The sequence below is a fragment of the Nicotiana tomentosiformis genome, chromosome 3 (genome assembly GCF_000390325.3).
Source record: "Nicotiana tomentosiformis chromosome 3, ASM39032v3, whole genome shotgun sequence".
Classification (NCBI taxonomy): domain Eukaryota; kingdom Viridiplantae; phylum Streptophyta; class Magnoliopsida; order Solanales; family Solanaceae; genus Nicotiana; species Nicotiana tomentosiformis.
The window spans coordinates 17804967-17816592 of NC_090814.1; the positions used below are offsets into that span (position 1 = coordinate 17804967).

Consider the following 11626-nt stretch of genomic DNA (forward strand, 5'->3'; position numbering starts at 1 on the left):
ATGTTAGGCTCTTCTTTTTCCATAAAAGGGCATATCTTGTTATGCTAGACGACTTGAGACTTTAAAGGAGAATAAAAGGGGGTTGGGTAGGATGGGAAAGTGGATTTAGGACTTACCTTTGCTTGAAAGAATGAAAAACCATTATTTAGACAACTCCAAAAGGCAAAATACTATTAAAATAAGTAGAATAATATTTACTATTCAATTCTAAGCAAGTTGGAATCACTCCATGAGATTCCCAATATTATGCTAAATTATCTAAGTGAACTTGTTCATATTATCGGTTTTAAGCTCAAATTTATAAGAAGGATTGCAATAGGTTGAAAGACAGCGAAAAAATAGTTAATTGAAAATGAATCTTTATAATATTAAAATAAGTGATATTAAAATAAATAAACGAACCAAAGCCAATCTATTTATGAATTGTGTGGAATAGGTGCAAAAGGCGAAAGGGATTTGGTGAGTTGATGATTTTCATGAAGAAGAGAAGGGAATCTTGTAAAAAGTATTAATTGCTCTTTTGCTTTTTTAGGTTGAAGGGTGGTAGGAGATAAAGCTTTGAAGGCTAAATATAGTAAAAGCTTCCTAACTTCTGTTTTTATGTGATATATGGGGAGTCCTTAGATATGGGGATGGGGCAACATGGGCCTAATAATTTTACTTCTAAACCAACCCCCTCCCCCCACCCCCAAAAAACAACTTCAAACCTTTGTCCAAATCCACATGTGGGGTCCATGAACATAGTTCCTCTTTTTGTTCTTTCCAAAAATAGAAAATGTTGATTATGTTTGAAAGGAACTTTTTCTAAGGTCTGTTTCAGCTGTATTAAATGAGAATTTTTCTTTCTGTTTGCCTTGACTAGTATACCCACTATTCTTTTCCTCCATTTTACATTCAATTTAGATGCACTATTTTATTTTGAGGAAAATTTCACTTAATTCCTTTTAACCTCTTGAGTTTGAAAAATAACTCTCTTATCACCTTTTGAATGTGACAGTAAACTCTCTTTATTTCAATGGTTAAAAATGAGCTAAATATTGCATGTAGTTTAAAAAAAAACATGCGAAAATTATCTTCAATTGTAATGGACTATTATACGTTTTTCCCAAAGCCATAAAGTTGTATAGAAATAAGTACATTTCACCTAATTATCCTAATATTTTGAGGCAAAGAATAATACATCATTCTGCTTTTTCATGAAATAAAAAATCCCTTTAAAATAATATTTTCATGTGGTTTTCAAAATTTCGGAATATGATTTAACATTCAAATTTAGTGTTACTTTTATTTCCAAATAATTACTCCGCTAATGAAATATTTTCAAAAATAAGTAGGCATCTGAATATATAAGAATGGCATGAAAGTCGAAAAATTTCTCTACACAAAGTTGATTAGTTAAAGTAAACTCAGTTATAGCAATAATACTTAAAGTACAATAGGGGGTGAGTTGTCGATTTTTCTTTTTTTGTTCCCTAAATAGTTGACTAGTTTACTAATTAGTCGACTGAAGGTAAGAACAGAATATAAGTAAAGCAGAAATAAAATGTAGGAACTAAAGACACCAGGATTTTTATACTGGTTCGGATTCAATGTGAATCCTACGTCCAGTCCCCTTGGGTGGCAAGGGTGTTCTCTTTCAGTATTTGAAGTTTCTCGATACAAGAGAGTTGATATAGCTTTACACAAACAGCTTAGTCACTATGTTACTTCTCGCTTCTTGATACAATATCTCACAAGTATTTTTCTCTCTTTCTTTTCTCACTAGTTACACAATAGATATAGAGTGAACTACAATGCTTGTTTGGAGTAGAATAGAAATATTGATAGTGGTTCATTTAAAGTATGTGTTGCTCCCTTGACATACTTCGTTTTATACTTGAGCATTTTGGCTTGGCGAATCTTTGGCAGACCGTTAAAGGTGTTACAGTCCCAAGGGAATTGATCCTCGGTCCCAAGAATAAGTACAGAGCTTCCATAAATAATCCATGACTCCCGGTCGTTTTCTTTTTCGAAAAGAGCTTTCTCATAAGTTCTCCTTAAGTTGTTCCTTGATTCATGGGATTCTTCAATCAATAATCTATCAATCAGAGTAGCGGGAAATCTTGGTCCTTCCTTCATTGTATTAATCATCCTGGTTGTCATATCTCTTCAATCAATAATCTACTTTACTTGTTTCCGTTGACAGATCTTTGCCTTGATTCTTTTACCCATTTCTTTCTTTACTTCTTCATACTTCAATGATAGATTTGCTTGAATCCCTCTTTTCATCTCTCGTGATCTTGCACCATAATAATATGTTATTTTTCGTCATTGAAATTTATATCTAACAATCTTTCCCTTTTTGATGATAACAAAATAACATATAAAAGCACTTTATTTCCCTATTATAGTCGATGCTTGTTTTGTTGTAGTCGACTTCTTAGTTGGCTTCCATGATGCTGCAGCCGACTCCCCCTCAAAAGGTGATACTATTTGTCCTGCATTGTAAGCTCATATATTGTAGTTGACTCCCCCTTAAAAAAAATGTTGATATTTGTCATGCACTATAATTTAACCTTTCTCTCCTTTTTTGGCATCAACAAAGAGGGGATATGCACAGATAGAATAATAAAATATAGCAGACAGAGGCAAGCAAACTAGAAAAATATAAGCAGTTATAGGCATGCAGAGTTAGCGAGAGTCAAAAAGAACATCCAACGACTCAGACCAAAACAACAAAAAATATTATCTGAAACATCCATAACTAATGACGCAAGAAGTAAGTGAGAGTGTTGCAAATCTCCTCCTTCAGACGATCAAACCTGGCATTTGCTGAAACTAACACCCCATCGATCTTGTCATGTACTTCCTTGAAGGCTTTGACTGTATTTTCTGCTACCTTGCTAATCTTGACCTTTATCTTTAAAACATCGGATCATGTCTCTTTGGAGATGGCATGAATGTCTCCAATAGTTGATTGGGTTGCATTAAGAAGGTCCTTGATGATGGTCAGCTTGTTGTCAATGGCAATCAATTTTTCTACAAGATCAGGATCACTTACACCATGATGGGAACCGGAGGCTTTGACCATTGAATCAGGCTGAACATTCTTGATTTCTCCCTCCTGTTTCTTCATCTAGGAACCCTTAACACACACATAACCCATACTGGCAAAGCCTCTTGAGTTGTAAGATTTAGTGATAAAGACAAAGGGATATTCGGAGATAGAGATGTTCTGGGCTTCCAAAAGATAAGTGATAACCATACCATATGGTAGACCGGTGGGGTCATCAGCACTTTCAACCATATAACTTATAAACCACGAGAATAGTTTGATTTTAAGCTTGTTCACTAGACAATAGACAAGAAAAGTGTCTCGTTGAAAGAAAGTGCAGAATGAGCTAGTGCGAGGGAGAAGGGTTGTTGCTACAATGTGGGCCAGAACTCGGGTTTCAAAACTAACATCACTGTGACCTAACTGGTTAGGGAGAGAATCAGAGGGACACTCGGCTATATAGAGCTTGGCTTGATCAAAAGTAATTTAAAAATTTTCAGGCCAGGTATTTTTAAAAACCATGGGAAAACCAGAACACTTACACTGAAAAATTGAGTCAAATATAGCACAATCAAGAACGATGTGTTTTCCTAGAACTAGGAATTCTAACTTATCAGGCTTGTTAGAAAGGAGATTGGCATAGAACATTTTTACTAGAGGTTCATAGACTTTAGGAGGGGGTAAAGAGAGAAAATTTGACCAGCCTTGAAAATCGAATAGTTCATTTACCTTACAGTTGAGGCCCCCCATATCGTCAGATCAATTACTCTGCCATGGGCAATGGGCTTCTCTTTGAGGGTAACGAAGAAATCTCTTTTCGGAGTATCCCAGAAATTGAGGTTTGACTCTAGAGAGCTTGAGAGGTCTAGCTTGGATTTCTTGGGGGTAAAAGATTCAGGGGGGTTTTCCATGGGTCTTTTTCCAAGGGCTTTTTTGCTCATTCGGTGAGTACAGTCAGACGACTCTGCCTGAGAAGAGGAAAACCCTTTAGAATGGTCGGACCTAAAGTCTACTTGTTTTAGGGGCTGAGAAGAAGGATTTGCCCTGGAATGGGTACTTTTTCTGGTGGAGGCAGATGGATTCATGAAGTGTTTTTCCATTGAAGAGTTTTGGAGATGGGTTTTTAAGCGATAATACCAAGGAGGAAGAAGAGGAGTGATTGAGAGGGATAAAAGGAACGGATTTGACAGTTGAGTACAGGAAAGGAAACGACGTCAGTGAAAGGACATGATGATTGATTTTTCTTTCTTGAGAGTTGTGACTAATGGGAAAAGAGAGGGAAATCGAAGGCACTCAATTAATGAGTAATTACAAAAATAAATAAAAATATTAGTCATACAAGAATTAGAAATAACACATAAGTCCTAATTTTTAAGATCAAGCGAAGTAATGCCAAGTATTTCTCTTAAAGTGCAGAGTCTATCCTCAAGCAAGGGTGTAACAACCCGATCGGTTGTTTCGAGTATTACAACCCCGTTTCCCCATTTACTGCTCAAATTGTGATTTACGATTGTTATTTGGCTTGCCAGGGGTAATTGGTTCGGGTTCGGTGAGGTTTTGTAATGATTTGGAATGCTTAGTTCCAAGCTTTAAAACTTAAGTTGAAAAGGTTTTGTGGTGTCAAGGTAGACTAATTAGTACAAAGGTTGTAGAAATTTCTCGCGACTCAGACTTTTCAGGTTGAACAATGCACCGATGTGTAAAGGAAAATTTTTGCCGGGTCATTTCTGCGGCCCACTATGCAGTCGCAGAATCACTCTGCGGACCGCATAATGGCCGCAGATTGAATCAGGAGTAGGGCAAGTGAGGAGGAAAGTTTGTGGCGCATTATGCGACCGTAGATCAGTTATGCGGTACATTATGCGACTGCAGTAATAAGGCAGCCTTGCCCAGTTCCGGAGGCCACATTTCGCGTCCATTTCACGAGCCACAGAAGCATTATGCGGTCGCATATGCGACCGTAGAGTGTGTTTGAGGGCTTAATTTTTTTGGTTTTATAAACCCGATCCCATTCTTATAAAACACTATTGGGGGTCATTTTGAGGGGTTTCATCTGCTATTTTAGAGCGAGGTGAGAGCCTTTTAGAGAGAGGAAGTGAAGACTTAGTCATTTATCCATCAATTCTTGTTCAAGGTTTGAAGATTTCACAAGGATCTTGCTAGGGCTTCAAAAAGGTAAGAATTTCTTTCCTCAATTCTTCAATTTCAGGTTTGGAGTACAAGATGGGTGATTAAAAGTATGATTCTTGGGTGTGATAGTATTATTTATACATACACATACCAATAAGGTTTGTGAAAAGATTGTTGAGTTCAAATGAGTAAAGATTAAGTTGAAAATGGTAGAAATCTTCAAAGACTTTAACTTAAGATTTGAGGGTCGAGTTGATGTCGGAATTTGGTGAAATTTATATGGTTGGACTCGTGGTTGGATGGGCGTTCATATTTTTTAACTTTTGTCGGGTTCCGAGACGTGCACCCACAAGCGATGTTTGAGCTAATTTCGGATTTTTATTGAAAAATTTGTATTTCCTTATGGAATTAACTACAATGATTGGTATTGAGTGAATCGAATTAATTGTGGCTAGATACGAGGATTTCGGAGACTAATTATCGTGGCAAAGGCATAGCAGAATAAAGAATTTTATGGTTTGAGGTAAGCAATAGTTCTAAATTTGGTCCTGAGGGTATGAAACCCCAGAATATATATTATGTGATTGGGTTTGAGGTGACGCACATACTAGATGACGGGTTTGTGGGCATGCACCATAGGAATTATGACTTGGTCAATTCCATGGAACGGTGTAGTTGAAAAATCTATTGATATCCGTATATTTTTTCCCCGTGTTAGAGAAATTGATCTATGAATCATGTTTAAATCATATGTTTACACTGTTGGGATCCACAGAGGTCGTGTACTTGTGAAATTATTTGCTAAATTGCTTTTTTGCACTCAGTCACAGTTCTATTTGTACATTTTTACCTCAGTCTATCTTATTTATTATTGATGCATCATATCATTGTTGTTGGGCTGCTTATCATGATTTCTGAGAGCCCGAGAGACTGGAGAAGTTGATGACTGAGTGAGGTCGAGGGCCTAATTGTGAGGATATGTAAGGATCGGGTTGCATGCCGTAACATATTTTATTGATTTATGCCATGATTGGCTTGATATAGCGCTTGGGTTGAAGGAGCCCCTACGGAGTCTGTACACACCCCTAGTGAGCATAGATACCTAATGAGTACGAGTGCCGAGTGCTGAGTTACTGTGAGGAATGAGTGATATTGAGGAAAGAGTGACTGTGAGATTGGAGTGAATGGGAGGACTGAGTGATTGTTACTCTGAGGGGATGCATTGATTGCATTATTTGCTGCATTTCAGCTGTCATATATCACTATTTTGGATATTCGAAAAAACATTATTTTCTGTGTTAATCAAATTTGATATAAAATTTTTGTGAAATATTAAATGTTGAACTTGAGAGCATGCCTACCCTTTTGTGTTGGAAAGTACTGTATTTGGACTTAGCTGAGAAGCTCGTCACTACTTTTAGTTCCTTATTTATTATTGTTACTTGCCGAGTTGGTTGTACTCATACTACACCCTACACTTCGTGTGTAGATCCAGGTGATCCCGGACATATTGGGTGTTGATTCTTTCACACAGTTGATTTTTTGGAGATTCAGAGGTAGCTGCTATGTTTCGCAGACCTTGTCTCTCCTTCCCTATCCTTCTGCTTATTGTATTTGGTCTCAGATTATTATAGACCGGGTTTTCCAGACTTGTAATGTATAGATGCTCATATACTCAGTGACACGGAGTTTTGGAAGTGTTTATATCAATGTTTGTGGGATTTACTCCTAAATTTAAATATTATATTTTCAGTATTTAAAAGAAGTTGTGGGTTATTGATGTTGTCGACTTGCCTAGTATCGAGATAGGTGCTATCACGACGGGTGAGATTTTGGGTCGTGACAAAGGGTTTAGTAACAATGTCTGCTATTTGATCAATAGTACTAACAAAAGATAATTCTATATCTCCCAATGACATGATCTCTGATGAAATCATGCTTAATATCTATATGCTTAGCTCTAGAATGATGCATATGATTCTTTGAAAGGCATATAGCACTAGAATTATCACAAAATATTTGAATAGGTTTGAAAGTTAATTCACAGTCACCCAGTTGATGAGACATCCAAAGTAATTATGCGCAACACTATCCAATGGCAATACACTCTGCCTCGGTTGTAGATAATGCAATTGATCCTTGTTTCTTACTATTCTAGGATATTAATGCCTTTCCCACCAATTGACATGTTTCACTTGTGCTTTTCCTGTCTTCTTTATCACCTGCAAGATCAACATCTGAAAAAACCTTCAAGTTTAAAATTGTTCGGTCGTGGGTACCACATTCCATAAGAAATAGTTCCGATGAGATAACGTATTATTCTCTTTACTGCTGTCAGGTGCGATTCCTTAGGAGTTGACTGAAACCTGACACTTTTACACACACTGAACATGATATCTGGTAGACTAGCAGTTAGATAAAGTAAGGACCCAATCATTTCATGATATTTTGTTTCATCCACTAGATTTCTCTTTTTGTCTTTGTCAAGATTTGTTGATGGGCTCATTGGAGTACCAATTGCTTTAGCACTACTCATGCCGAATTTTTGAATCAATTACTTTGTATATTTGGTTTGACAGATAAAAGTTCCTTCCTTAGATTGTTGAATTTGAAGTCCGAGGAAAAAATGTGAGTTCTCCCATCATACTCATTTCGAACTCAATTTGCATGAGATTAGCAAATTCCTTGCATAAGAGAGAGTTAGCACTTCCAAAAAAAATATTGTCAACACAAACTTAGATAATGAGATTATCTCCTGATGATCTTTTGATAAATAATATAGTATCTATTTTACCTCTTGTAAACCCATGATTAAGTAGGAATGAACTAAGCCTTTCGTACCAGGCTTGAGGAACGTGTTTGAGTCCATACAAGGCTTTAGTCAACTTATACACATGGTAAGAAAACTGTGAGTCTTCAAAATTAGGAGGTTTTTTTTACATACACCTCCTCATCAATAAAGCCATTTAAGAAACCACTTTTGACATCCCTCTGAAAAAGTTTAAAGCCTTTAAAGGATGCACATGCAAAAAGAATTTGTATTGACTCTAACCGTGCTATCAGAGCAAAGGTTTCATCATAGTCGACTCCTTCCTGCTTTGAATAGCCTTAAGCTACTAATCTGGCTTTGTTTCTGACTATTTTTCCATCCTCGTTTAACTTTTCTTTGAAAACCCATTAGGTTCCAACAATGGCAACATTTGTTGGCTTAGGTAACAGTTCCCAAACTTGATTCTTATCAAATTGATCAAGTTCATCCTGCATGGCTTGTACCTAGATGGAGTCTTTTAAGGCTTTCTCAACTTTCTTTGGTTCGATTTGACAGATAAGTGCAATATTTGCCTTTTTCTTAAGAGCTCCCCTAGTTTTCATTCCTTCGTTGGGATCCCCTATGATAAACGTTTGAGGATATTTTGGTTCGCTTCTCCATTCATATGGTCGCGTTCCAAATGTAGGAGTATTTGACTGCTTTAGTGGTTCAGTTTGATTACTAGCAGGTTCATTAGTCGACCCAGTGATTGTGTTTGTGCTATTAGTCGACTTTTGTGACTTTCTTGCCTCTGATGCTTCTTCGTTGATATCTTCATCACCTACAATGATTCCTTTCTCGGTTGTAGTGTTATTTTTATCAAATATAACATGCATTGATTCTTCTATAGATAAAGTACATTTGTTATAAACTCTAAAAGATCTACTATTAACAGAGTAACCGAGAAAAATACTTTCGTCACTCCTTGGATCAAATATTCCAAAGTTATCCTTACCATTATTGTGGATGAAGCACTTACTTCCAAACGGATGAAAGTAGCCTATATTGGGACATTTGCCTTTCCATAATTCATATGGAGTTTTATTCCAAAAAGGGTCTTATAAGACATCTGTTGAGAATATGACATGTTGTGCTTATTGCTTTTGTCCAAAAATGATTTGGCAATGAATGTTCTAATATCATAGTTCTGGCCATATCTTGTATGGTTCAATTTTTTCGTTCAACTACTCCATTCTGTTGCGGTGATCTTGTAGCTGAGAAATTATGAGTATACCCTTGATCATTGCAGAATTCTTCAAAGGCTTTGCTTACGAATTCTCCTCCATAGTCACTTTGGATGGTTGTGATGAGATACCCCTTTTCCCTTTCAATTCTTTTATAGAAAAATCTCAAAAGAATTCAAGGCTTCATATTTATGAGATAAAAAAATCACCCATGTAAAACGTGAGTAGTCATCAACAATAACAAAATCATATCGTTTACCTCCAATGTTGGCAGTTCTAGTGGGTCCAAATAAGTCCATATGAAGCAATTGTAAGGGCTTGGTCGTAGATACAATGTACTTGGTTTTGAAAGAGTTTCCAGTTTTTTTACCAATCTAACATACATCACATATATGATTTCTAGAAAAATTGAGTTTGGGAAGGCCAATAACTAAATCATACTTGGAGAGTTTTTCAATTAGATACATGCTTGCATGATTAAGTTTGTATGCCATAGCCATGGATCATCATATATGAATGTTAAACAGATATGACTATCTGGATTTTCAATGCCATCAAGAATATAAACCTTTCCATACCCTTTTCCTGGATGAATGATTTTACCTAACTCATTTTCAGTGGCACATCCTGTTTTCTTGATTTGACTTCGTACCCCGAATCACATAGCGAACTTATACTCAAGAGATTATAGTTGAGTCCATCTACAAGGTATACTTCTATAATATCACAATTATTGCTGAATGGAAATGTGTCGGTGCCAACTATTTTTCCTTTTGAATCATCACCAAATTTGACATTTTCTCCATTTATTTTTGTAACTTCGTTGAACAGATGTTTGTCACCTATCATGTGACTGGAACACGCACTGTCTAAATACCATTTTCCTTTGCGACTCTTCATGTGGTGCTCTTGTAAAATAGAATTATCACATTCTTTTAGGTACCCAAACTTGCTTGGGTCCTTGTTGGTTAGTTCTACTAGAATCAAGGTTATTTTTGGATTTCCAAATCCATCCTGAAATATTAGATTTACGAAATCTACAAAAAGAATATTTATGTCCAGCTTTGTTACAGTAATGACATATAGGAGTTGATCCAGTTTTTGATCTACCACTTGTATTAGTACTTGTGGACTCGGTTCTAACAGGTCCTTTTCCAGTTGACTTGTAAGTCGCCTGATTAAACTTGACAGAACTATGACTGGTGATTTACGCATGCCATTAAGTTGTATTTACAATTCCTAAACCTCATCTTGAAGCACATCTCTTTCGATTTCACAAACTTCAAGTTTAAGTTTCCAGCCTTCTTTTCCCTATTGAGTATTCTTAATTCATTCAACAATTTTTGAGACTCATTAAGGGTAAGATCAAGAATATCCTACAATTCTTTACATCTATCATAGCTATAGGGTCTTACCTCGCTTATTTCACCTTGTGCCACGAAACAGTTTTCAGTGTCTTCTTTCCATTTATCATCTGATGTATCTTCATCAGTCGAGCAACCGGAATATTTGTTCATATCATTTTCCAAAATGGTCATGAAGCACACGTTAGCTATTTCCTCATGTTCTGAGATGTCTTCATCACTCCAGCTTCCAAAGAATTTATTTTTACTGAACCCTCTTGAGACCTTTTTTTTTAAGATTTGGGCATAGCTTGAACATGGCCATACCTTTCACATTTACAGCATTTTCCATCATTTTTGTCTTGTTCAATGTATTGCCTGGTTTGTCTGGATGACATCCTTCCCTTTTTTGTGTTTCTGTATCTTCTCATCAATCCATTCATATTTCTTGACACCATGGCAATTTCTTCTTTAAGAGCTTCTGGATCATCATCAATATCATTTTTAGGTCCTTCAGTTGTAGTTTTGAAAGCAATTGTTTTTTTCTTTTCTTCCTGACGCGTTTTATTTAAATGGGTTTTCTCAAAAACTTTATGAGATCTCCTCGTAGTTCATCGTATGAAAGTTTGTCTAAATATTAAGATTCGAGTGCAACTACTTTTGTCTATTGTATGGTAGGCAAACTTCTCAGAATTTTTCGAACTTGACCACCACTTAAGTAAGGTTTATCAAAGGCTTTCAGATCGCTAATGATTTTGCTGAATCTTGCAAACATCTCTTCAATGGATTCTCCTTCTTTCATCTAGAAGAGTTCATAATCGTGAACCAACAGGTTTATCAGAGTTTCTTTCACTTTATTGGTTCCTTCATAGGTAACTTCCATTTTGTCCCACATTTCTTTGGCGGTATCACAACTTAAAATTTTCGCATACACTTCTCCATTTATGGCATTATAAAGCAAGTTTCGTGCCTTAGCATTAACTTGAACAACAGTCATTTTCTTATTTGTGTATTCATCTACATCTTCAGGATCAGCGGATGGTCGATCTGCTACTGGCAGTGGATAATTTTCCTTTTTGATAATACACCATACTTTGACATCATAGGATTTTGCATAAATTTCCAT

At 36.2% G+C, this 11626-nt stretch overlaps 1 protein-coding gene across 1 annotated transcript; it reads right to left on the reverse strand.

Annotated features, from left to right (window-relative positions):
- Positions 1–7326: 7326 nt before the first annotated feature.
- On the reverse strand, positions 7327–11626 carry LOC138907430 (uncharacterized). Its single transcript, XM_070198027.1, has 7 exons — positions 11354–11626; positions 11204–11302; positions 10828–11054; positions 10573–10747; positions 10403–10468; positions 8105–8155; positions 7327–7386 (listed from the first exon to the last, which is right to left on the reverse strand). The coding sequence occupies exons 1-7, from the start codon at positions 11624–11626 to the stop codon at positions 7327–7329; spliced, it is 951 nt and encodes a 316-aa protein (XP_070054128.1).